The 27,864-nt window shown below is 42.8% G+C and overlaps 1 protein-coding gene across 1 annotated transcript in view; it reads left to right on the top strand.

The window, feature by feature from the left end:
• Positions 1-27,864, top strand: part of SH2D4B (SH2 domain containing 4B) — an 84,414-nt gene that overhangs the window by 44,083 nt on the left and 12,467 nt on the right. The window contains exons 5-6 of the mRNA XM_081329745.1: positions 2,486-2,696; positions 9,352-9,479. Of these exons, the coding sequence (XP_081185871.1) occupies positions 2,486-2,696; positions 9,352-9,479 (339 nt within the window). The remainder of the gene's footprint in view (positions 1-2,485; positions 2,697-9,351; positions 9,480-27,864) is intronic.

Below are 27,864 nucleotides of genomic sequence, written 5' to 3'. Positions count from 1 at the left end.
GAAGAAAGAAAGAAAGAAAGAAAGAAAGAAAGAAAGAAAGAAAGAAAAAAAGAAAGAAGGAAGGAGGGAGGGAAGAAGGGAGGGAGGAAGAGGGAGGGAGGAAGGAAAGGAAAGAAGGAAGGAAAGAAAATGAAAGAAAAGAAAAAAAGGAAGGATGGAAGGAAGGAAGGAAGGAAGGAAAGAAAAAGAAAGAATGAAGGAAAGAAGCAAAGAATGAAGGAAAGAAGCAAAGAAGGCAGGAAAGAAGCAAAGAAGGCAGGAAGGAAAAAGAAAGAAAGAAAGAAAGAAAGAAAGAAAGAAAGAAAGAAAGAAAGAAAGAAAGAAAGAAAGAAAGAAAGAAAGGCATTCTACAAAGCCTTTTCCTTTTATTTTGCAATTGGTGCTGTTATCGATTAACTTCCCATTACAGTCCCAGATTATTAACCATCAACTCTGCGGGGAGGTCTTTGCAATAGAGCTTGAAATGAGCTATTTTTGAACAATTTCAAGAGCGTTGCTCTTTGTGCATTGAGACTGATGCTTTAGCTCCATTTGAAGAGGCTTCAGCGCCGCCTTATCTGAGGCCTGACTCAGCAGCTTTTTCAGCTCAATCTGACTTTGGGGAAACATTACTTCCTGGACAAATCTTAATATGGTAGCTCGGCGTATAGAAAAATAAAAACAAAGCTTCGAGTTGTATTATTGCAATTTTTTGTTGGTGATCATGTATCACTGGTTTGTTCCCAGCATCCAGGATGCTTGTGATTCCCCAGCCCTGCTTAGTTACCAAGCTTTGGCCAAGGCCGGTGATTACTGCTACCGAATGAGATTCTGCATATTTATGAATTATTGGTATGACTAAAGCAGGTCTAGAACTCACAATCTCTTGGTGATTGTCCCAAAGCTGGCTTTCATGGTTAAAGGTGGGACTTGAACTCACAAACTCCTGCTTTCTAGCCTAGTGCCTTAATCACTAGACCAAATTTGGTTTTCTTATGTGGATGTCATCTCATGTGTCGATGTGAGCCCTTTGAGGCATGGAACCCAAGTAATGAGTACCAACACAAGTATCTTTCTTGTAAACTTACGGTAACAAAACCATACAAGCTTAAAATCAGTTCTCGTCTTCCTTGCCTTTAATTTCCAGAGAACTCATTGGAGACATTTCCTCTTCTCCAGATCTGAGATATCTGTGGCCTTTTCTGCTCGATCTGAAGATCCTTAAAAACTTTCATAACTTTGCAAATGTCCCCCATTCTATCGTGCTCCAGAGAGTAAAGCGGGCAAACTCAGTGTCCTTTAAGCAGGCTCCACTTGAGGTGGGGAGCTTGATCTTTCTTCCTCAACTTCCTTCCGGATCCTGTGGGTTTACTTTTGAGCTTCTACCTTCCAGAGCACAAGCGGGTAATGTTGTGGCATGATAGTATGTGCGTATGACCTTGGGAAGACGGAGGGGAACAGAGGCTGACTAGGGAACGATCAGATAAGGAGGGAGGAGAGCCCGCAGATACACAGCAAGCAGAGAAAGACCCTCAGAAAAGATCCTCCTTAATTTATCAGGATACAAACTGAGATGGTGAGAGATTTATACTTTCGGGCTTATAAGATTCTGTTAATGAAGCCATACAATAAAGTTGAATGAGCTCATCCGATCTGTTTTCTGCCTGGTCTTCTTGGGAAGGCTGACTTGTATCTTCTCCTTGATCGGGAAAGGTCTACAAGTTCAAACTTACCACCTGGCTGCCATTCTCCACCATAGCTTCATCACTACTAAGGTGTGTTACTTAGCCTTTTTTTTCCACCTGGAAGGCCAAAACATCTGTCATATGGTGGTTGTCTGGGCTGTAGAAGCTCCTCCTCCTCCTCCTCCTCCTGCATCCCAAGGTTCTTCTTACAGACCATTATAGACAGCAGTGGGATTCAGCCAGTTCGCGCCACTTTGGCAGAACTGGTAGCTAATGTTTTGTTGCCCAGGCCTGGAATGGACTTCCGGAAGTGGCATCCAGACAGAGAACCGGTTGTTCACACATTTGAATCCTACCACTGATTATAGAGGGATGCGGTGGCTCAGTGGGTTAGGAAGCTGAGCTTGTCGATCAGAAGGTCGGCAGTTTGGCGGGTCGAATCCCAAGTGCCGCGTAACAGAGTGAGCGCCTGTTACTCGTCCCAGCTTCTGCCAACCTAGGAGTTCGAAAGCACGTAAAAATGCAAGTAGAAAAATAGGGACCACTACGGTGGGAAGGGAACAGCGTTCCGTGCGCCTTTGGCGTCTAGTCATGCCGGCCACATGACCACGGAGACGTCCTCGGACAAACGCTGGCTCTTCGGCTTTGAAACGGAGATGAGCACCGGTCCCTAGAGTCGGAAACGACTAGCACGCATGTGCGGGGGAACCTTTACCTTTACCTTTTACTGATTATAGACGATTGTAATTCAAAGGAAAAAGCCAAACAAGGGAGATATTTATGATTCTTTCCTTCCTTCCTTCTTGTTTTCATGCCTTCAGTACGCCGTTCCAAGGCTGCAGATGAAGAAAGGAGCCACAAGGCTCGCCAAGCTCGGGATGACTATCGGAGGCATTCCTTACGGGCCATCCGTAAAGGAAAAGTGGCCGATCTAAGTAATTTGTTCCAGGCAGCTGGTTTGAATATCGAACAGGAAACCAAGCTTGCCAATTCTGGCACCATCCCACCCTTGGATGTGGTGACACCAGTCAGGTTGGTTTGCCTTCCCGTAAAGAAAAATGGAATTTAGAACTGATTTCCATACTATATTCAGCGCAAGGTCATCTTGAATGGTTTTCTAATAAAAGGGGATTTCGGATGAATGGGAGGAGAAGTATTAATACCACTTTACAATGCCTCAGTAAGGCCACACTTGGAATCCTGCATCCAGTTTTGGTCACCACAATGTAAAAAAGATGTTGAGACTCTAGGAAGAGTGCAGAGAAGAGCAACAAAGAGGATCAGGGGACTGGAAGCTAAAACGTATGAAGAACACTTGCTGAAATTGGGTATGTCTAGTTTAATGAAGAGAAGGGTGAGGGGTGACATGATAGCAGTGTTCCAATATCTCAGGGGCTGCCCCAAAGAAGAGGGAGTCAAGCTATTCTCCAAAGCACCCGAAGGTAGGACAAGAAGCAATGGATGGAAACTAACCAAAGAGAGAAGCAACCTAGAACTAAGGAGAAACTTCCTGATAGTTAGAACAATTAACCAGTAGGACAACCTGCCTCCAGAAGTTGTGAATGCTCCAACACTGGAAGTTTTTAAGAAGAGACTGGACAACCATTTGTCTGAAATGTTATAGGGTTTCCTGCCTATGCAGGGGGTTGGACTAGATGACCTCTAAGGTCCCTTCCAACTTTACTATTATGATTATGGTTATGATTATGATTATCCTGAAAGTAAGAGCTCAAAAGCTGAACAATTGGGAAGATCCTACTTATTGATTGTTTTCAATTGGGGCTAGAGAGTCAAAATTAGGGATGGATGCATGGAGCGAGGGATTAAAAAAATGGAATCATGGATTATTGCTATACTCCATGATTGAGTATATAAGTATATGAGCCATGGTGGCGCAATGGTTAGAATGCAGTACTGCACGCTCTTTCTGCTGCCTGCTGGCTGCCTGCAGTTGGCCGTTCGATTCTCACCGGCTCAAGGTTGACTCAGCCTTCCATCCTTCCGAGGTCGGTAAAAGGAGGACCCAGGTTGTTGGGGGCAACATGTTGACCCTGTAAACTGCTTAGAGAGTGTTGGGGTAACACACTGACTCCGTAAACCACTTAGAGAGGGCTGTAAATCCCTGTGAAGATAGGTGCTATTGCTATTGTGATCCTCGTCGCTATAGCGGATCCCTAACTTAAACCTACTCCAGGAAACTGGGGGTTCTGTGGAACTAATGTGAGGGTTGCTTGCAGAAGTAGAAAGAGGAGGGTTTGGTCCTATTGGGTCAATGGACTCCAATTGTTGATTTTCAATGGACAGATAAACTGAACAGCCTATTTGCTTGCATAGTGTTAGATAGCTCTGTGTGGAGAGATACTCTATTGCTGTTCAGTCATTAAGTCTTGTCTGACTCTTTACAACTCTACGGACTCTAGCATGCCTGGCCCTGCTGTCCTAGATTCTTTCCTGGAGTTTGCCCAAATTCATGTTTCATTGCATTGATGTATAGATTTATAGACGATTAAAGTTTGGTGCTGGAGAGTAGTAACTTCTCTGTCCACTGCAGCTGAGGAAAACCAAGGGGTGAAAGACGTTGATTCTGCCCTCGTTCTTACTAGGAAACTCTGCCAGGAAAATCCTTGTGCTCTTTCGGAGATACTAATAGCATGGTTGGGACTATCCATGTCCCCAGGCACTTGAGATGTTTCAGTTTGAAAAGAAGCCATCTGGAGGGAGGTAACAAGACATTTAAAATTAAGAATGGTGTGGAGAGGCCAAGGTACAGGGTACAGGTGCAGCGCTCTCTAAATCACACATCTGAGATAATAAGTCGTGAAAGAGACAAGAGAGCAGGACTAGAGAAAACTGTCAGGCCAGAATGCAATTGCTGCAGTTAATATTGTGGTGGCCAGGAGCAAAAGCTCTTTGGACAAGAAAGTACCTTAAAGACAGGTGGGTCATCTGGCTATCAGGGCCGGGGTGGGTGGGTGGGGGGAACAGGTAGAAGGACCATTTGGTTCATCAGAAAGTTAATTTGCCAACAGAAGTGAATATTGGTAGCTCAAGGTGGAACTGTGGAGAGACCTTGGTGTTCTCTGAGCTTGTTTGTTTGTTAGTAAAATTTATTGGCCACCCTTTTTTTTTGGTCACCATATCACAAAAGAAATGTTGAGAGTTTGGAAAAAAAAAATCAGAGAAGAGTAACTAAGTTGATCCAAGGCCTGGAGACTAAAACATACGAAGAACGGCTGCAGGACTTGGGTCCGGCTAGTCTAAAGAAAAGAATAAATAGCGGAGACATGATAGCAGTATTCTGGTATTTGAGGGGCTGCCACAAAGAAGAGGGGGTCAAATTATTCTCCAAAGCGTCAGAGGGCAGGACAAGAAACAATGCTTAGAAACTGATCAAGGAGAGAAGCAACCTGGAATTAAGGAGAAACTTCCTGACAGCGAGGACAATTAACCAGTGGAACAGTTTGCTTCCAGAAATCGTGGACACTCCATCACTCGAGATTTTCAAGAAGAGGCTAGACAGTCACTTTGTCTGACATGGTATAGGTTCTCCTGCTTGAGCAGGGGGTTGGACTAGAAGACCTCCAAGGTCCCTTCCAGCTCTATTCTATTCTATTCTATTCTATTCTATTCTATTCTATTCTATTCTATTCTATTCTATTCTATTCTATTCTATTCTATTCTATTCTATTCTATTCTATTCTATTCTATTCTATTCTATTCTATTCTATTCTATTCTATTACCACAGGGTAACTCTGGGCAGCTTACAGTCTTAATAGCAATAGCACGTAGACTCATATACCACTTCACAGTGCTTCACAGCCCTCTCTAAGCAGTTGACAGAGTCAGCATATTGCCCCCAACAATCTGGGTCCTCATTTTACCGACCTCAGAAGGATGGAAGGCAGAGTCAGCCTTGAGCTGGTGAGGATCGAATTGCCAAACTGCAGGCAGCTGGCAATCAGTAGAAGTAGCCTCCAGTACTGCACCCTGACCACTGCACCACCACGGCTCAAAATACAGTTTTTTCTCTTAAAAAGTTAAAAACTATACAAAAGACATAAATAAAATTCTGTAAGGAGCCAATTACTGAGCCCCAATTATAAGGGAGGAACATAGGGACGTGGTGGCTCAGTGGGTTAGGACGCTGAGCTTGTCAATCAGAAGGTCGGCAGTTTGGCGGGTCGAATCCCGAGTGCCGCGTAGCAGAGTAAGCGCCTGTTACTCGTCCCAGCTTCTCCCAACCTAGCAGTTCGAAAGCACATAAAAATGCAAGTAGAAAAATAGGGACCGCTACGGTGGGAAGGTAACAGCATTCCCTGCACCTTTGGCGTCTAGTCATGCCGGCCACATGACCATGGAGACGTCGTCGGACAAGTGTTGGTTCTTCGGCTTTGAAACGGAGATGAGCACCGGCCCCTAGAGTTGGAAACGACTAGCACATATGTGCGGGGGAAACTTTACCTTACATAGAACATAGAGTAATAGAGTTGGAAGGGACTTTGGAGGTCTAATCCTACCCCTTGCTCAGGCAGGAGATCTCATACCATTCCAGAGAAATAACTGTCCAATTTGTTTTTGAAAGCCTCCAGTGATGGAGCACTCACAACCTATAAAGGCAAGTCATTCCATTGGTTGAGTAGAAGGGGAAGTCAGGTCAGTTGTTAATCTATCAACCACCTCCACTTTGATGCTCCCTCATTGGAACTCCAAGCCAACTGGCAGAGCCAGGTCTTCAGGCCTTTATGGAAAGTCAGAAAAGCGGGAGTCAAGAGGCAAAATGTTCCAAAGGGCAGGAGCCACAGTAGAGAAGGAACTTCTCCTGGACCTTGCCAGTCAGAATACCATGGCTAATGGGGCTCATAGCACCTCTCCTTTCCCGACTGTTGAAGTTATTCTTTCCTTACAAAAGGTGCTTTTTTTTCCGTGAGGCAACTGGACTTCCTTGTTTTTCTTTCAAGTCGTTTCGCTTCTCATCCAAGAATCTTCTTCAGCTCTTCAGTCAGAAGTCCCCGGCAATCTAAGAAAATAGGGGAACTTAGGCACCACACAAGTTATGTAGCAAGTAAACACAGGGTTAGTCATAAAGGACTCAAATGTCTGTACACCAATGCGCAGAGTATGAACAGTAAGCAGGGTGACTAGAAATTCAGGTAAATGAGGGCGGATATGATATTGTTGCCATTACAGGAACATGGTGGGACGAAACCCACAAATGGAACACACAGCTAGAGGGATTTAAATTATTTAAAAGAAATAGACTAAACAAAAGAGGAGGTGGAGTTGCTCTCTATATAAGAAATAACTTTATCTCTACAGAAATAGAGCACAACAATGATGAAAACTGTAAACTTGAATATATTTGGGTCAATATAAAAACAAACAAACAAGAAATTCCAGTTGCCTCATGGAAAAAAAAACACCTTTGGGACAACCGTGACCTGGATGACTGAGAATCTCCACAGACACTTTCCTTATGAACTTCCTGTGCAAATTTATTTTATGGATTTTTTTTATTAAAAAACATCCTATAATTTAGCAACATTTCAAAACCAAATCATCCTTCAGGTCCAGCTCAACCCAAACCCACATCCAGGTGGGTTTCCTAACCAGACAATGGAAGGGGGTTGACTTTGACTTCTTATTTATATTTAAGTGTTGTTTCCAATACCCGTCTATCTTTTTTGCCTTCACATCCTAACAGGGACCCTTTCGAAAATTCACAAAACAACCTTAGCTGTCTTTCCTCATCTGAAGTGGACGTGTCAATTTAGTTATCCTTCCATTCTTGCCCTTCCATTATGTGTCACTTCTTAGCTGACACATGTGTAAGCAACGTGCCTATTTTAAAATAAGATCTAAACTATTGATGAAAGTGGACAGAATCGACGTTGAAATCTATGCATCCAGAAGGGAAACAGACTGGATGAGCCATCTCTTTCTTCCTCAGCTTCTTAATTCATAACACAGCAACTTGGCTTCTTACAGTGGCTGTCATGGAATTTAATGATAGCAGTGTTCCAATATCTCAGGGGTTGTCTGGGACACTACACACCCTCTCCACAACCTGTTTTCCTTGTTACCTTCTGGGAAGAGGCTTTGTGGTAGGAGAACATCCACATTGAGTCACAGTTTTGTTCCATACACTATTAACCTTGTGGACTCTAAAGCTTCCTCCTTCCATTATGTATTCAAGATGGACAGTGATTAATATTTTTTTTCCATTCTTGAAAGAAAGAGAGAGATATATATAAAGAGAGGAAGGAAGGAAGGAAGGAAGGAAGGAAGGATGGAAGGAAGGAAGGAAGGAAGGAAGGAGGGAGGGAGGGAGGGAGGGAGGGAAGGAGGTAGGAAAGAAGGAAGGAAGGAAGGAAGGAGGTAGGAAGGAAGGAAGGGAGGGAGAGAGAGAGAGAGAGAGAGAGAAGAGAAAGGTGTAATATATTTTATGAGCTGTAAGCTACCGCAGAATCATTGACAGAGATGGGCTGACACAATCATAGAAATTGAACAAACAAACAAATAAATATAACACACAGAATTGTTACCCACTGCTCTTAGTAAGATGTCTGTGAAGATTCTCAGTCATCCAAGTCATCGTTGTCCCAAAGGTGTTTTTTTCAGGAAGCAACTGGACTTTCTTGTTTTTCTTTGAAGACATTTCGCTTCTTATCCAACAAGCTTCTTCAGCTCTGACTGGATGGTGGGGAAATGGAAGGATTTATACTGCTTGCAGACAGAGCCGGTCATTTGCATTCTTTTAGAGACTCATTGAGGCCACTTGGCCTCAAGGTCACCTGAGTGGTGCAAATGGGTTTGGAGCCTTCTTGGAACTGCTGAAAGGACCGTGTTGTAGACTGCAGATAGATGATGTTGTATTCCCCACCAACCTCTGTTGAGAGAGGGCTGTTCAGTTTTGACCTAGATGGCCTCTTTGACTCCTCTTTCAAACCATTTGGCTCTCTCTGTGCAAAATGTGGGCTTTGCTGTCTTCCAAAGTGTGGCCTTTGTCTTTGAAATGAGGTCGGCCTGCTGAATCTTGCCCTGATGTGTTTGTTCTCTTACGTTGTGCCATGCATTTACGAAGTGGTTGTTTTGTTTTCCCCAATGTACGGATCTGCACATGGCTCGCTGCATTGCAGCGCATATATCACATTGCTTAGTTTGCGTCTTTTATCCTTGGGCTGGACAAGCTTCCGTTGCCTCTTGAAAAAGCAGCTGTGGGCTTTTAGAAAGAGTTCCTTTTCAGATGTTGCTGTTGCTTTTCATTATTTTCCCTACTGCCCATCAGCCAAGACCTCCTTGTCACCATGAATCCATCCTTAAACAGCCTCCTCACTGTGACTTTAATCGGTGCCAGCCAGCCCTTGTGTTTCAAAAGCATCGGGATGGGAAGAATAGCGAAAATGACTCATTCAAAATGCTGAAAAAGCTTTTCCCAGGTGACCTTGCTCGCTTCTGGCTTGCTTTGGGGGTCTAGATTTAATACCCAATTACAGCTTCACTTTGCTTACAGAAGGTGGAAAGTACTATTGTCACCTTCTGCGAACAGAACGATAAACGGCCTGTCTACCTTCTTTTCCAAGTCCCTCTTATTTTGCAACCACGATGCAGTTTGTTCGTTTTGTTTTTTTTCTTATGCAACTCCTCTCTGTGCGGCCTTAACCTCTATTTCTTTTTAATTTAATGCAGCAAAGCATGGGAATGGCCCCAGAGGCCTTTGTCCAGAGAAGTCATAATTCAGTGGTTCAAAGAGGACCAGATTCCACGGCGGGCCGGCTTGGAAAGAAACTCCGACGCTATTGCTCCGTGGTTCCATGGTAAAAAATAATCTTTATTGGCATTCTGAAGCTTGAAGGTCCTTCACCCATCTGTTCTCTGGGTGAGGGTGAATTTCTAGACATACTTTTTCCCTGAAAGGTTGATGGCTTTGAAACGTGCCCAGCATATGTTTATAAGCAGAACTGCCATTTTTTTTTTGGTATTTCTTTTTTTTTTATAAAGATAATATGAAGCTGATGGGTCTCCAAAGGGTGTATGTCAGCTTCACACATAGAATATTTATTAGTTGGAGTAACCTAGTAGCTAAAGGTGACCAACGTGGTGAGCTAGAAATGAAGAAGCTCACCTCCCACTCAGAAGGTTGAGAGTTCAATCCTAGGCAACGGCAGATGTTTCTCTATCAGGGCACAAAGACAAAATAGTCTAAAAGGTAAAAGGTAAAGGTTCCCCCACACATGTGTGCTAGTTGTTTCTGACTCTAGGGGCTGGTGCTCATCTCTGTTTCAAAGCCGAAGAGCCAGCGCTTGTCCGAGGACGTCTCCGTGGTCATGTGGCCGGCATGACTAGATGCCAAAGGCGCATGGAACGCTGTTACCTTCCCACTGGAGTGGTCCCTATTTTTCTACTTGCATTTTTACGTGCTTTTGAACTGCTAGGTTGGCAGAAGCTGGGACGAGTAACAGGTGCTCAGTCTGTTACGCGGCACTCGGGATTCACTAGACTAGCCATGCACAAATCCTGCAACTGTTCGTCATATGTTTTAGCCTCCAGGCCCCTAATGGTCTTTACTGTTCTTCTGTGAATTCTTTCCAGAATTCGACCCGCCAAACGGCCGACCTTCTGATCGACAAGCTCAGCATCCTAACCCACTGAGCCACCACGTTCCTTTTCAAAATAGTCTAGTCTAGTCTAATTATTCCATATTCTATTCTATTCTATTCTATTCTATTCTATTCTATTCTATTCCACTCCACTCCACTCCTCTACTCTACTCTACTCTATACTCTATTCTATTCTATTCTATTCTATTCTATTCTATCCCATTCCACATTCTATTCTATTCTATTCTATTCTATTCTATTCTATTCTATTCTATTCTATTCTATTCTATTCTATTCTATTCTATTCTATTCTATTCTATTCTATTCTATTCTATTCTATTCTATTCTATTCTATTCTATTCTACTCTACTCTACTCTACTCTACTCTACTCTACTCTATACTCTATTCTATTCTATTCTATCCCATTCCACATTCTATTCTATTCTATTCTATTCTATTCTATTCTATTCTATTCTATTCTATTCTATTCTATTCTATTCTATTCTATTCTATTCTATTCTATTCTATTCTATTCTATTCTATTCTATTACCACAGGGTAACTCTGAGCAGCATACAGTATTAATAGCAATAGCACGTAGACTCATATACCACTTCACAGTGCTTTGAAGCCCTCTCTATTCTATTCTATTCTATTCTATTCTATTCTATTCTATTCTATTCTATTCTATTCTATTCTATTCTATTCTATTCTATTCTATTCTATTCTATTCTATTCTATTCTATTCTATTCTATTCTATTCTATTCTATTCTATTCCATTCCATTCCATCCCATCCTCTGTTCTATTCTATTCTATTCTATTCTATTCTATTCTATTCTATTCTACTCTACTCTACTCTACTCTACTCTACTCTACTCTACTCTACTCTATTCTATTCTATTCTACTCTACTCTATTCTAGTTCACAATACTTTGAAAATAAATAAATAAATAAGTCTGACCCTTTCAGGTGTTTAAACCCTCTTTAAAAGCTTTTTCCAAGTAACAACACTGTTGATAATTTGCATCTCTGCAGAGCAGAACTAGAGGATTGGTAGTGGCTGTTTTTTTTAATACCAGGCACTTAAAAATAAATGACTTGGAGCAAATTTAATTGCACAGAAGGGGAAGAAAGAAAAAAGAAGAAGGAAAGAGCGGGAGGAAGGGAAGGATCTTGGAAAGAAACAGGCCACATCTGATCAAAAAAATATAGTGTGTGAAAGTGGGGAGGATATTCTACACTAGGTACTACTCTCAGAAAATATATTTTTTTCGGATAGGCATCAATTTCTGGATTGGAGCATTTCAAGCTTAGTCTGCAGAGATATAAGGGAAAATGATCTTTGCAGCATATCAAGCCACTTAAAAGATGTCTTCAGGATTATTCCAGTAAGAGCAACACAGTTGGAAGGGACCTTGGGAGGCCATCTAGTCCGACCCCCTGCTCACTCAGGAGGTCTATACTATTTCTGACAAATGGGCTGTCCAGTCTTTTCTTAAAAGCCTCCAGAACCCACAACTTCTGAAAGGCAATTTGTTCCACCAGTTGATTGTTCTCACTCAGGAAATTTCTCCTTAGTTCCAGGTTGCTTCTCTCCTTGATTGATTTCCATCCGTTGCTTCTTCTCCTGCCTTCGGGTGCTTTGGAGAATAGGTTGACCCTTCTCTTCCTAGTGGCAGTTCTTCAAGTATTGGAAAACTGCTATCATGTCACTCCTGGTCCTCCTTTTCACTAGACTATACATAACCAGTTCCTGCAATTGTTCTTTGTAGGTTTCATGCAGTCTCAGGTCATTGTTGCCTTGAATTACTACCAAGCTTCTAATAATAAGCAGGATCACCCTTTGCTGAATTGGAAAAAAAATCAGAATGTTGGATACAAAATACCTTAGTGTATTCATTCAGACTCGTAGATGTTGGTTAAAATTTAGGGGTGAGTGTACAAGCAGTTCTGGTGTTGACGTTAGAGGTATGCTTGTTCTTTTGTGTACCTCTGATGCCATGATGATTTGCAGGGAATGTTAGAAAGAGGAATATGGACTTGAGTATTAATGGGTGAAAGACCGAAAGAGTGGGATTGGATATAGGGAGAGTGCAGTGAATAGTTGCAAGTCATATATAAATGAAGAACAGTTGCAGGAATTGGGTATGTCTAATTTAGTGAAAAGAAGGACGAGGGGTGACAATATTTGAGGGGCTGCTACATAGAAGATGGGGGACAACCTATTTCCAAAGCACCAGAAGGCAAGACAAGAACAATAGATGGAAACTAATCAAGGAGACAAGCGACCTGGAATTAAGGAGAAACTTCCTAACAGTAAGGACCATTAACCAGTGGAACGGCTGGCCTTCAAAAGTTGGGGGTGCTCCATCACTGTAGGTTTTTAAGAAGATTTACTGGACAGTCTTGTCTGAAATGGCGTAGAGTCTTCTGCTTGAGGAGTGGATTAGACTAGAAAACCACCAAGGTCCTTCGCAATTCTATCAAGAATAGAATTCCTTATTGGCCAAGTGTGATTAGACACATAAGGAATTTTTCTCTTTATATATATATAATACCAGCATTGATATTACAGTGAAATGAGAGATCGAAGAGTCCTGAATTATTCATACGAATGATCTAATTGCTAAAGGGAAAATAGGTTTTGCTAACCTCCGACAATAGCCTAAACATCTCTGGCTTGTGTTTAACTCACAGTCGGGTGTTTCTGCACTAAGACCAAGGATGAAGTTGCTTCCTGGACAGTGATTAGTGATTCAAAGAGGAAAAGAAAAGAATGACGGTGTTAGGATAGATGTAGAGAGGGGTTGGCTTTACATATATCCAAAGGCTTATGAATTAAAACATATTTTTGGCTTTGGGCACCATTCACTGACTTCAACATGAGTTTCCTATTCAGTGTAAGCTTTTCATCTAATATTGTGGTTAAAGCAATGAGGGGTGACATGGTGGCCTAGTGGTGAAGATGTTTGCCTCCCTCTCGAAAGGTTGAGAGTTCAGTCCTAGTAGGGGCAGATGTTTCTCTCCTGGGGCGCAAAGAGAAAATATCTGCTGTGAGCTCCACATAGGCATCAGGAAGGGCATCCGGCCAGCAAACGCTATGCTCCATCCAGTTGCCCCGACTCTACCCCAAATTAAGGGATTACAGGGTCGTAAAAAGGGAGGTGTTTTTTTTATTGTAGTTAAAGTAATAGAAGACCCATTAGCCAAGTGGGACTTTAAAAATGTCCATAGGCACCTGTAGAGATGTTGTAGTTCATATTGGCTACACTTGCTGTAAATATTTTTCATCTTTCGAGCATCGCAGTGATTGAATGAAATGATGTTGGAGCAAAGACTAAATTAAAGGGGTTTTGTGCAAGTGTTTTAGTGGTCCAGAAATGAAACAAATTCAATGCAGAGTATAGGGTTTCCTGCCTGAGCAAGGGGTTGGACTAGAAGATCTCCAAGGTCCCTTCCAACTCTTCTCTTCTCTTCTCTTCTCTTCTCCATACTCCATACTCCATACCATCCCAGTCCAGTCCAGTCCTGTCCTGTCCAGTCCAGTCCAGTCCAGTCCAGCCCAGCCCAGTCCAGTCCAGTCCAGTCCAGTCCAGTCCAGTCCAGTCTAGTCTAGTCTAGTCTAATTATTCCATATTCTATTCTATTCTATTCTATTCTATTCTATTCTATTCTATTCTATTCTATTCTATTCTATTCTATTCTATTCTATTCTATTCTATTCTATTCTATTCTATTCTATTCTATTCTATTCTATTCTATTCTATTCTATTCTATTCTATTCTATTCTATTCTATTCCAAAGATTTGGGCATCCCAGGCAAATAAGAAGAATTTTCCAAATGTTTATGAACATCCAAATTAGATCCAGTTTGCACAACTCTGATACCAATCGAAAGCTGCAAGGATCAAGCCTTAGGAATCTTATCAATTCATTTGACTAGTGAAAAATCCCAGGTTACATGATTAGGCTCTGGATTTAATGTGTCCAAGATCCTCTTTTTATTGATAGCTTCTATGGGAGACAGAAGATATAGTATTTTTTCCCCCTCTTTGGCCAAGGATTAAAATAACCAGCATATTTCTTTGTTCAGAAATGGAGGATCAAAACCAGACATTTGATTGTGAAAGAAAGTAAAATGGATAATTCATCCATCCTTAGCACTACGTGGTGATCTGTTTTGCTTCCTGCTTGTTTATGTATTTATCACTTTTATATCCCCCTGCAATCTTACAAGGACTCTTGGCTGCTGACAAAAAGGAAATTAACCACATTTCCTGAAGTGACTGTAGAGTGCTCGGTGTGTATTCTTGCAAACCAAATTGGAATTAACAAGTGCTCTGATTACAAGCCAACTGACCCCAGAACTAACTGCAGTTAATAGAAGATATCCAGTAGCAGTTCCTCTGCAAAAAAAAAGCTGCTGGATATCATGGAATGGACTATTAAAATCCTTTCTTCCCCCGAGGGTGAAAATGTTGGCAAGACCATTTATAGACAATGAGTGGCAGGACATTTCTGTCTTCTTTCTTGGGTGCAATTGCATGTTCTCGAGACGCAGGACCAGCTTTGCACGCAAAAGATACAGACGCATTTTCTAATTATCTCTAGCCAGGTATGGGAAAGTCCCTAAGGGGGCACAGATCAAGCCTCGTCCGATTTGGAATGTGATCACGTTTGCTGCTCCACTTTTCTTGAAAAACATCCTTCTTGTCGTAGTTGCAAAGATGCTTTTTTTTTTCATTTTTCCAAAAAGGTGACTGGACTTCCTTTGTCTTCCTTTGAAGAGGTTTTGCTTCTCACCCAAGTAGCGTCACGGACGAGAAGTGAAACGCCTTTCAAGGGAAAATAAAGGATGTCCAGTTGCCTCTTGAAAAAGGCAGACATGACCTGGATGATTGAAAAGCTCCATGGACATCCTTACCGTAGGTTGCCCATCTCCTAGTCCAGAGGTCCCCAACCTTTTGGGCACCAGGGACCGGTTCCGTGGAGTGAGGATTTTCCGTGGACCAGAGGGGCTGTAGTTTTGTGTGCTGCCTGCATCCGGCAGATGGGGCTTTGCTGGCATGCTGCAGTCCCATACTGGCCATGGACTGGGGGGTCGCAGACCCCTGTCCTTATAGAAAGGAAAAGGTACATGAACAATGAAACAATGAAAAGAATTGCTTAGAACTTTTAAGTCTCTCTGTAATCTTGTTATTCTCTCAAGCTTTTCTGAGTGTTCAACAGGAACATTCTGGGTGTCCATCAGCCCTTGCCCTAGGACCATAACTGAGTCCAAACTTACAGTCACAAATCTTGCCAGTCATTATATAGGTCATCCTATGATGAACTCAAGTCAGCAACCCAGAACTAAGGAGAAACATCCTGATGGTGAGGACAATCAACCAGTGGAACCGCTTGCCTTCAGAAGTTGTGGGTGCTCTAACACTGGAGGCTTTTAAGAAGAGTCTGGACAGCCACTGGTCTGAAGTGGTATAGGATCTCCTGCTTGAGCAAGGGGCTGGACTAGAAGACCTCCTAGGTCCCTCCCAACTCTGTTATTCTATATGGTTTCTTCCCCCAGCAGATGTGAAGCAAACACAGCGCTCGTTAAACTAATATGGTGGCCATGAAAGTGGACTAGTTGCTGAGATTCCAAAATGTGATTATGGGACTTCGAGGGGGCTTGGATATTCGAACCAGGTCATAAATACCTGCTTTTGTGGGGAGGGTCTAACAGAACCTCAGCTGGGTGCTAAGAAAGGACTATCTGTAGAAACATCACCAGTGCTATAGACATTAACAAGATGTGTTCCTGAGCAGTTTAAAAACAAAATTCATTTTTTAAAAAATGACATTAAATATTTAAAGAGTTTATAAACAAACAAACAAACAAACAAACAAACAAATAAATAAATAGGATCTGGCAATGCTTTTGCTACTCCACAGTGAATGACAGTGGAATTCAGCAGCAAAATGGCTCAGTTTTGATAGTAAGGGCTTTGGGCCATGTTTGTGCATAATTTATACAAACACACACACACACAGACACACACACACAGACAGACACAGAGACACACAGACACAGACACAGACACACACACACACACATATACATACATATATGGTTCGAATCTCAGAAGGGTATGGCTGACTGATGAAAACAAATAAGTTTGAAATGCATATCAGTCTCCCTTTAATTCTTCGTTAGCAATCTAAAATTTACACAAATATGATCTGTCACTGTTGTGACTACTGCCTGTCGATGGCCTTCGGTTAGGCTGAAATGGGAAATAAAGATTTGTCCCATGTTTGGGGCCTAGCAAGGTAATCTAATCTAAATAGTTAACAAGCATTTAGCTGAAGCCACCAGCCTGAGGATGACGGATGAGATTTTGTCGAAACGTTGCTCTTATACCTTCAATTCTACGTGGGAAAAAACCCCGAATGACCAAAGATCTACATACAAACACCCGCGAAAACCTCAGAAAACATATATATAATTATTATACATGTTATTATTTGAGCAGGTCCTTGCTGCTCTCTCAGCTTGCCTGTTTTCTTGCAGACATTTCATTACTCTAGCTAGGCAACATCATAAGTGCTAGAAGAGAGTGTGGGTTATGGAGAGGAGGAGGAAGAGGAGGAGGAAGAAGAAGAAGAAGAAGAAGAAGAAGAAGAAGGAGGAGGAGGAGGAGGAGGAGGAGGAGGAGGAGGAGGAGGAGGAGGAGGAGGAGATGATTGTGGGGTCCTTGCTGCTCTCTCAGCTTGCTTGTTTTCTTGCAGACATTTCATTGCTCTAACTAGGCAACGTCATCAGTGCTAGAAGAGAGTGTGGGTTATGGAGAGGAGGAGGAGGAGGAGGAGGAGGAGGAGGAGGAGGAGGAAGAAGAAGAAGAAGAAGAAGAAGAAGAAGAAGAAGAAGAAGAAGAAGAAGAAGAAGAAGAAGAAGAAGAAGAAGAAGAAGAAGAAGAAGAAGAAGAAGAAGATGATGATTGTGGGGTCCTTGGTGTTCTCTGAGCTGGGTTGTTTTCTTGCAGACGTTTCATCACCCAAACTAGGTAACATCATCAGTGCTAGTAAGGAGGGCTGTTAGCTCTCAGTTTATATTCTAGAGCAGCAGAACTCAAGCCTCCATGGAGGGCAGATTTTGCACAGACCCGGGGAGTGTGGTTTTGCACCCTTTCTGGATCCTGCACATGCACAGATGGGGCTTCCCTTGCTTGCTTGCCCAGCTCCTAGTGGGCTGCAGACCCCTGCTTTAAGGGCTCGCCCTGTCTCTGGGTGGACTGTCTTTGGTTGAGCTGTTTACTGTTGCCTTCTTTGTCAGTTTCTTGATTGTGTTATTGTTTACCTGATTGTTGGTCTGAAGTTGACCTTGGAGTTAATCTATGCTGATCTGATTACTGGTGGAGAAGTGCTGGAGTTTTTTCTCTCTCTCTCTCTCTCTTGGGCTGGTTGATTGTCTCTTTTGCATAGTCTGTAGATGTTGTTGATTTCTCTGTTTTCTATTGATAGCTATTATTTCCAAAAACAACATTGCAAATGAAAGTCTGAAGTCACTGGGAGGGGAGGAAAACCAGTCTTGTTCTTACTCATAGAAAATGCTGGTGGTTGTTGACATAATTGGTATTCCCAGCCCGAAAAATTATAGTCTCCCAAGTATCTCCAGCATATTGGCAGTTGAAACTACTGGGGATCGTATAAGCGGCTGATTAAATTACACTGTTTCGTAACCAGCTAGAAATAGAGAGGGGATTTTCAAAGTTGAAAATCTTGCTAGCAATGAATTGCAGGCATTCAATCCACCTGTATAATAAATGATTTGAATCTAGCATTACGAATGTTAATATATATATATATATATATATATATATATATATATATATATATATATATATATATATATATATATCTATATATATATATATATATCTCCACTTCCTCCGATACTGGAGTCCTTCTTTCTCATTTGATTTAATTGGAATATTACGAACATAACAGTGAAATGTTAACCCTACAGGCAACTTTCTTACAAAACATCTTCCTTTTCACCCACCTTGTGGCTGCACAAATTACAAGGAGTATTTTATTGATTCTGCCTCTAGACAGGAGCCACTTAAACTTGTCAGTCTGAAATCTTCCTTGGCAGGGTGAAATTTCGGAGGCTCCTCAAGGCAACATTATGCTGATGATCAGCCCTCGCTGGATTTGCTTGCGTTGTAGAATCATACAAGAGAAATGCCTGCGATTATGCTGCGCTGTAAGAAAGAGTCAGACAGCAAACTGTGGCCATTCAGGAAACAGTGGGAAGCTGTACTTAACCGACTGATATTTCACTGGAGCTGTAACAGGATAACTTTGGAAAATAGACAAGGCCGAATGAATGCAGAGAAGAGCAACAAGATGATTAGGGGACCGGAAGCTACAAGATATGAAGAACAGGAATTGGGAACAGCTAGTCTAGAAAAAAAAAGAAGGACTACGGGGGACATGATAGCAATGTTCCAATATTTGAGGGGCGGTCACAAAGAAGAGAAGGTCAACCTATTCCCCAAAGCACCAGAAGGCAGGACAAGAAGCAATGGGTGAAACTAATCAAGGAGAAAAGCAACCTAGAACTAAGAAGAAACTTCCTAACAATGAGAACAATTAACCAATGGAACAGCTTGTCTTTGGACATTGTGGATGCTCCATCACTGGAGGTTTTTAAGAAGAAAGTGGACAGCCATCTGTCTGAAATGATATAGGGTCTCCTGCTTGATCAGGGGATTGAACTAGAAGACCCTTCCAACTTTCTTATTTTCTCTCTCTCTCTCTCTCTCTCTCTCTCTCTCTCATCTACAGAACTCATGAGTTCATTTTTGTAGACAACAGGGATTAGGTATGTAAATGGGAATGAGTGACCTACTCTTAACTTCCAGGGAAGAAATCATAAACTGCAGATGGATCCATAGTGAGTAGAATGGTTCTTCAGTTCCTCTCTGGACAAGGATTAGCCTTGAGTTTAACCACAAGTGCTCCTAACAACAACTCCTCACAAGAAGACTGCAATACAGTGGTCTCTGGTGGGTTCATTGATCTGGGACAGCCTGATTGTTTGTGTCTGAACAGTCAGTTGTGCATCCCAAATATTCCTGAAGATTTGGGGGAAAAATGTTTTTTTTAAAGTAAGTTGATGGCACCCTGTTTTATAGTACCTTGGTTTCTTCATGTCTACCTGAGCTGTGTCTTCATATTTTGCATTCTCTCCATGTTCCCCAATACTCAGATTGGCCTTTCTTTTCCATACTTCTAGAATAAGTAGCTATTTTCAAATTAGCAACAAATACCAAGTTAAACATAGTGGATGCAGTTCTCTTAAAGTGGCTACTTAGAGAAAAGCTGTGAATGGTAGGGGATAGGAATCAGCAACTGAGTAACCCATCAATGGCAGTAATATGATATTTTGTCCTTTCCCAGGTTGCCCAATTAACCTTTAGACAATTCAACACCCACACAACATGCCAATCTTTTTTCTCTTCCATCACTAAATAATTCAAACCATATCAAGAATACACTGATGCTGTCAACAAAACACTTATACCCTGTTGACAGTAAACTCAGATGAGAAAGGAAATAAAAGACAATTAAATCAATACTATCCCTTCTTTTAATTATTGATGTTGGCATGTTCAATAGATGAATTAATTCACACAGTGTGTAACACAGGGAATTTGCTAATGTAAGATATTTTCAAAGGTTCTTGAAATCATAGAACAGTTGGAACTTATCTTTGTATTTCATCTAATCCGTTGTCTTTCTCTCTACAAAAATCACTACCGGGGATCTTGGTGGATCAAACAACTCCATGAAAAGATCTAATAAGAGAAGTTAAAATGACTCGGAAATGCAATCAAACTTTCTTCCAATGAAGCAAATGAGAACTTTCTCTAATAAACCTAGAATGCATTTTCTTCCGCTTATCTGAGTAGCACGGGGACAAAAAAGAAGAAAAAAAAGGAGAGAAAGAGAGAGAGAGAGAGAGAAAGGACAAATAGAAATAGCACTTAGACTTATACACCGCTTCACAGTGCTTTACAGCCCTCTCTAAGCGGTTTACAGAGTCAGCATATTTCCCCCAACAATCTGGGTCCTCATTTTACTGACCTCAGAAGGATGGAAGGCTGAGTCCACTTTGAGCCGGTGAGAATTGAACTGCAGGCAGCTGGCAGTCAGCAGAAGTAGCCTGCAGTACTGGACTCTAACCACTGCACCACCACAGCTCAAAGCTTGAAATGTGGCTAAATAGTGGTTCATCTCTGCTTAATATATGAAAGAATTTTTATTTCATCACTCTTGATAGGGTAGCATTTCCACTCTAGAGAGACAGCAAGGGGGTTCCATGTGAAACATCGTTGGAAACTGACCAAAGAGAGATGCAACCTGGAATTAAGGAGAAACTTCCTGATAGTGAGGAATATTAACCAGTGGAACAGAAGTTGCCTTCAGAAGTTGTGGGTGCTTCATCACAGGAGATTTTTAAGAAGAGGCGCTAGACGGTCACTTGTCTGAGATGGTGTAGGATCTCCTGCTTGAGCAGGGGGCTGGACTAGAAGACCTCCAAGGTCCCTCCCAGCTCTATTCTATTCTATTCTATTCTATTCTATTCTATTCTATTCTATTCTATTCTATTCTATTCTATTCTATTCTATTCTATTCTATTCTATTCTATTCTATTCTATTCTATTCCATCCCATCCCATCCCATCCCATCCCATCCCATCCCATCCCATCCCATCCCATCCCATCCCATCCCATCCCATTCCATTCCATTCCATTCCATTCCATTCCATTCCATTCCATTCTATTCTATTCTATTCTATTCTATTCTATTCTATTCTATTCTATTCTATTCTATTCTATTCTATTCTATTCTATTCTATTCTATTCTATTCTATTCTATTCTATTCTATTCTATTCTTCTGCTTTCCACAACACAGAACATTTGGGGAGATTTATAAGCAACAGGTAGGTGGTTGCCATCGACTTCTAGTTATCCCACCCAAGGTAATGACCACGTTCTACTTAGTAATTGAAACAGAAGTTCCAAGCACTACGTATCAAAGGTAAAAGATGGAACCATCCTTTTTTTAGTAATAATAAAAAAGAACATGATTTTCCTGATTTTTCTGGAGCCTCTTTACTCTACCAGTTGAACTGGTTTATTCCAAGGGAGGCAAATTAAAGGAACCCCTTGAAGAGACGTTGCACTGAAGTGCCATCTTACCAATTCAAAATTGCTAGATTGACTTGAAACCCGAGGAGCTGGCTTTGACGTTGAGCGCTCTCGAATGAAAAAATAAATAAACCAGGGAGATCACTTCAGGAATGTTTTCAACTTCCTTAAACTTTTTCTAAGGAAAACAGTCCATCACAAAAAAATCTGTCTTGTCGAATTAATCTACCATGATGGAGCGGTGAGGCAGTCAAAAGTGGGAAAGAACAGTGGTGCTGAGATATATATTTTTTTACACTACTTCAATATATCCCTGAGGATCTGGGAAAGAAAAAAAAAAGATATTGTTCTTTGATGAAACTCTTCATAGTTTTTGAGTGTTTAGGCTAGACATTTGTAAACATTTCGTTTTCTGGCTGAGAAAATTACACTTCAGATGCTGGAAAGGGTTTGCTAATCAGGAAAAAGTGTGAAGTGCAGAAATGGTTGAAAAGCACATTTTTATATTTGTTTTTAAATATGACTTATTTTTCTCATTTTTAAAAAAAATCAGTTGAATATACATATACATATACATACATACATACATATATATACATATATATATATATATATATATATATATATATATATATATATATATATATATATATACCGTATATACTTGAGTATAAGCCGACTCGAGTATAAGCCGAGACCCCCCAATTTCACCCCCAAAAACTGGGAAAAGTTGTTGACTCGAGTATAAGCCGATCCGCCGTTCTGCATGCCTCGGAGGCTGGATCCGCGCTCTGCAAGCCTCTGCCGCCAGCAGAGGCTCGATCCGCCATTTTGCAAGCCTGAATACACAGGAATACCCTGTGTGGCCGCGGCTCTCGGGGAAGCCCTGGCTGTCCGCTTCCTCACTCCACGCTGCCATTCGGGGCCCGCGCGTTCCCCGGGCAAATCGCGGCGCCCAGCAGGCGAGGAAACACGCCCGTTCCAGTCGCCCCCCCTTCCCTCAGGAGACGCGAAGCAAGTGACCGCCCGGAGCTTACCGAGGACTTGCGTGCGGCCGAGGCTTCGGTACTTCCAGGATCGCGCGCACCTCTCCCAAGCCGCCGTCCGGAGACCTGCCGAAGTTTGGGGAGGTTTGGGGAGGTACGCGCGCACCTCCCCAAACGTCGGCAGGTCTCCGTTCCTCCGCGCAGACCTGCCGACGTTTGGGGAGGTTTGGGCGCCTCCCCAAACGTCGGCAGGTCTCCGTTCCTCCTGCCGACGTTTGGGGAGGTTTGGGCGCCTCCCCAAACCTCCCCAGGTCTCCGTTCCTCCGCGCAGACCTGCCGACGTTTGGGGAGGTTTGGGCGCCTCCCCAAACCTCCCCAGGTCTCCGTTCCTCCTGCTGAAGTTTGGGGAGGTTTGGGCACCTCCCCAAACCTCCCCAGGTCTCCGTTCCTCCGCGCAGACCTGCCGACGTTTGGGGAGGTTTGGGCGCCTCCCCAAACCTCCCCAGGTCTCCGTTCCTCCTGCCGAAGTTTGGGGAGGTTTGGGCGCCTCCCCAAACCTCCCCAGGTCTCCGTTCCTCCGCGCAGACCTGCCGATGTTTGGGGAGGTTTGGGCGCCTCCCCAAACCTCCCCAGGTCTCCGTTCCTCCTGCCGAAGTTTGGGGAGGTTTGGGCGCCTCCCCAAACCTCCCCAGGTCTCCGTTCCTCCGCGCAGACCTGCCGACGTTTGGGGAGGTTTGGGCGCCTCCCCAAACCTCCCCAGGTCTCCGTTCCTCCTGCCGAAGTTTGGGGAGGTTTGGGCGCCTCCCCAAACCTCCCCAGGTCTCCGTTCCTCCGCGCAGACCTGCCGACGTTTGGGGAGGTTTGGGCGCCTCCCCAAACCTCCCCAGGTCTCCGTTCCTCCGCGCAGACCTGCCGACGTTTGGGGAGGTTTGGGCGCCTCCCCAAACCTCCCCAGGTCTCCGTTCCTCCTGCCGAAGTTTGGGGAGGTTTGGGCGCCTCCCCAAACCTCCCCAGGTCTCACTATACACATTCACCCAGAAGTGACTCCCTCTGTCCTGACAGGGGATTATTCCCCTCCAAGTACATCTAGAATGGTAGTCAAAAGAATTGTTAAGTAGTTTTTACCTTTCACAAATCTCTTTCAACTTCTTTAGTTGATTGCTTTGGCATTCTTCTGCTACATCTGTTAGCTTTTGTATAAGCTTAGGAGGGGGAAAAAACAGATATGTCATAGACTGTACCAGCCACACATTCTGTTGATAAGTATTGCACAGATAGTCTTCAGGTTGTGACCCTAATGGAGACTGCCATTAAATAATGTTAAATGAACTGCCTCAAGTAATGACCAGCCATACGTATTCTCCTCAGTGCATTCATTAAAGAGTGCACTGGTCATTAATTGAGGGTGGGGGAGATCCTGGGAGGCCTAATGCAAGCACCAGCCCGCCTGCCTCAGGTCTCCCCCACCCCCAGATACTGGGCTTCAGCACAGCTGGCTGTCTTGCCAAAGAGAAACATATTGGAAGGAAAACCCTGTCTTACCTCTTTCCCAATTCTGCCTCTGCCCTTCCTCCTACCAAGGTGTTCTGGGACTAGTTCCCTAGCCTTTTGGAGCTTTTGGTGTTCGCCCATCAGCTGTCTACGGGGAGGCAACAAAGCTGCCTCTCTAGGCTTTGAGAAAAGGCCCCTTGCACAAAAGGCAGCTTCAGGACGAGCTTCCAAAAACCCTTTCCTTCCTTAACGCCCTCCCCACCTTCCCCCAGAAAGCCATATTTCTTTTTTTTTATTGAAAATTTTTATTGACGTTACAATATTATCCCCTCCCCAACCCACCCCAGAACCCCTCCCCCTCCCCCATATTTCTTCAATAACAAAAACATAAAAAGCTGGTTGGGATGTACTCGCTGATTTCCCCCCCCCCTTTTTTTAGATGCTAAAACTAAACTCTCCCTCTGCCTTCCAACCAATATCCCTTTTTAAAATCTTACCTTGGCTCCAGATGGAAGAGTAGAGGAACTAAGCTAGTAAGGAGAGAATTTTTTTCTGCAACTTTTTACTCCTGAAGTAGTAGTAGTAGTAGTAATAGTAGTAGTAGGAATAATAATAATAAATCCCTAAAAGTTGTGCCAGAAAATGGAGGACGCTGGGTCTTTGCAAGTTTTAGCTGTCTGTCAGACTGCCTGAAAAGGGCGGCCTTCAGGCAGCCAGGCGGACAGCTAAAGCTTGCAAAGACCCAGCGTCCTCCATTTTCTGGCATAACCTTCGGAGATTACTTTAAAAAAAAACAAAAAAAAACTTCAGAGGAAAAACAGCTGCAGAAACATTTTGTCTCCTTGCTGGCTTGGTTCATCTACTCTTCAGCCAGGAGGGAGTCCAAGGCCTAGAGAAGGAGAGCTTTGCAGCATCCCTATGGACAGCTGATGGGCAGACAGCTGATTAGCGGAGAAGGCTCTGAAAGTAGCCGCCATTTTAGCAAGGAATTGTTCGCAGCTGCTTCCAGGAGTCCTGGGGAGCAGGCCTAAGTGCTGCAGGGGAAGACGGGCAGGGGAGGACAGCGCAACATCCCCAGGGTCTGTGGTAAGTGTGAATGACCACTGGAGTGCTGCATTTGTCATAAATTTGAAAGAGGTTATTTGTAGTTTTGGGGTGTTGGTTGTTTTGAATGGCAGCTAAATGGCCTCCCCAAACGTCGGCAGGTCTGCGCGGAGGAACGGAGACCTGGGGAGGTTTGGGGAGGCGCCCAAACCTCCCCAAACGTCGGCAGGAGGAACGGAGACCTGCCGACGTTTGGGGAGGTTTGGGGAGGTGCGCGCGCACCTCCCCAAACCTCCCCAAACTTCGGCAGGTCTCGGACGGCGGTGGCTTGGGAGAGGTGCGCGCGATCCCGGAAGCACCAAAGCCTCGGCCGCGCACAAGTCCTCGGTAAGTTTTTTTGTTGACTGGAGTATAAGCCGAAGTGGAATTTTTCAGCCCAAAAAGTGGGCTGAAAAATTCGGCTTATACTCAAGTATATACGATATATATATATATATATATATATATATATATATATATATATATATATATATATATATATGTATATGTATATGTATATGTATATGTATATGTATATGTATATGTATATGTATATGTATATGTATATGTATATGTATACGTATACGTATACATATACATATATATATGTGTAGATCTAGAGTCTCGGGTTTCTTCCCGCGTTCCTTTCATCTTCAGAAAGTTGTGGCGAGGTTTCGACGAAATCCCATCCGTCATCATCAGGCCGGAGTGTTCCTCCTGCTGCTTTCAGGAGCAATGCGTGGTCTGTCTGTTCCTTTCCTTCCAACTGCCGGTGGGGCTGTGTTCTGAGGCGTGGCTGTCTTCTGATTGGGTGGATGCGTGGTTGTCTTCTGATTGGTTGGAGGCGTGGCTGTCTTCTGGTTGGGTGGGGTGTGTTCTGAATGGGTGGGGTTTTTTGTTGTGTTGTAATATCCTGAGTGTTGTGATTTGGTGTCAGGATATTACAACACAACAAAAAACCCCACCCATTCAGAACACACCCCACCCAACCAGAAGACAGCCACGCCTCCAACCAATCAGAAGACAACCACGCATCCACCCAATCAGAAGACAGCCACGCCTCAGAACACAGCCCCACCGGCAGTTGGAAGGAAAGGAACAGACAGACCACGCATTGCTCCTGGAAGCAGCAGGAGGAACACTCGGGCCTGATGATGACGGATGGGATTTTGTCGAAACGTCGCCACAACTTTCTGAAGATGAAAGGAACGCGGGAAGAAACCCGAGACTCTAGATCTACACATACAGACACCTGCGAGAATCTACGAAAACATATATATATATATATATACAGGGACGCGGTGGCTCAGTGGGTTAGGACGCTGAGCTTGTCGATCAGAAGGTCGGCAGTTTGGCGGGTTGAATCCCGAGTGCCGCGTAACAGAGTGAGCGCCTGTTACTTGTCCCAGCTTCTGCCAACCTAGCAGTTCGAAAGCACGTAAAAATGCAAGTAGAAAAATAGGGACCACTACGGTGGGAAGTTAACAGCATTCTGTGCGCCTTTGGCGTCTAGTCATGCCGGCCACATGACCACGAAGTCGTCCTCGGACAAGCGCTGGCTCTTTGGCTTTGAAACGGAGATGAGCACCGGCCCCTAGAGTTGGAAATGACTAGCACACATGTGCGGGGGAACCTTTACCTTTATACATATATACATATACATACACATACACATACACATATACATACACATACACATACACATACACATACACATACACATATACATATACATATACATATACATATACATATACATATACATATACATATACAATGTTCTTCATGAACAAGTTTTTATGGGCTCAGGAAGTGGCTTAAGTCTCTCAGTGGGGTGGAATGGAGTCTGGATTCCCAGGAGGGAGGGGCCGCATTCTAGAGGACCAAGAGACAGCGAAGCTTAAAGAGTTGGTAGAAAGAGAGTTAAGATGGATCTTCCCTAAAATTTCTCAGAGGAGAACTTTAATAATGCAAGTAGTTGCTTTAATTTGGTAAGAATAGAATAGAATAGAATAGAATAGAATAGAATAGAATAGAATAGAATAGAATAGAATAGAATAGAATAGAATAGAATAGAATAGAATAGAATAGAATAGAATTAAAGTATAAGGTTAGTGAAGGTGGATGTAGACCATATAAAACTTTCTACCATTTTAAATGATTGGGAAAAAATAGGACTTAGGGTTGTCCAAAGAAAATGACAATGTAGTCAGACCCAAAGTCTTTATCCCTCTATTTTGTAATTGGTCTGCTAAAAACCTAATCTCAGACAGAAAACATTCCATTCCATTCCATTCTATTTTTACTAATATATCACATTTATACTCAACCACAACTATACAGTTAGAGGATAAAGAAAATATTGCTAGCTATTATCTCCTTTTGTTGAAATTAATATTTTGTCAGTCATTACTTTATCTGTGGAAATGCTGATGATTAGGTTTCCTTCCATTAAATTAATTGCAAAAAAACTTGATAGTGGAGTATATTTGGAGCAATAAACTGGCAAGGATTGTGAAATTATGAAGCAGAGCTTTTAACTGGCATGGATTACTTACACCCAAGTTTTTCTAAGAGATTAGGAAAGGCAGATTGTTGAACTAGTCAAATACTCTTCATCTGGATGGAATGGAATGGAATGGAATGGAATGGAATGGAATGGAATGGAATGGAATGGAATAGAAATAGAAATAGAAATAGAAATTAATAATAATAATAATAATAATAATAATAATAATAATAATAATAATAATAATAATAATAATAATAATAATAATAATAATAATAATAAAGTTGGAAGGGACCTTGGAGGTCATCTAGTCCAACCCCCTGCTCAGGCAG

This window comes from Vipera berus (assembly GCF_964194415.1).
Source record: "Vipera berus genome assembly, chromosome: 5".
Classification (NCBI taxonomy): Eukaryota; Metazoa; Chordata; class Lepidosauria; order Squamata; family Viperidae; genus Vipera; species Vipera berus.
Note: the sequence above shows the minus strand (reverse complement) of the source record. Positions and strands in the feature narration are given on the sequence as shown.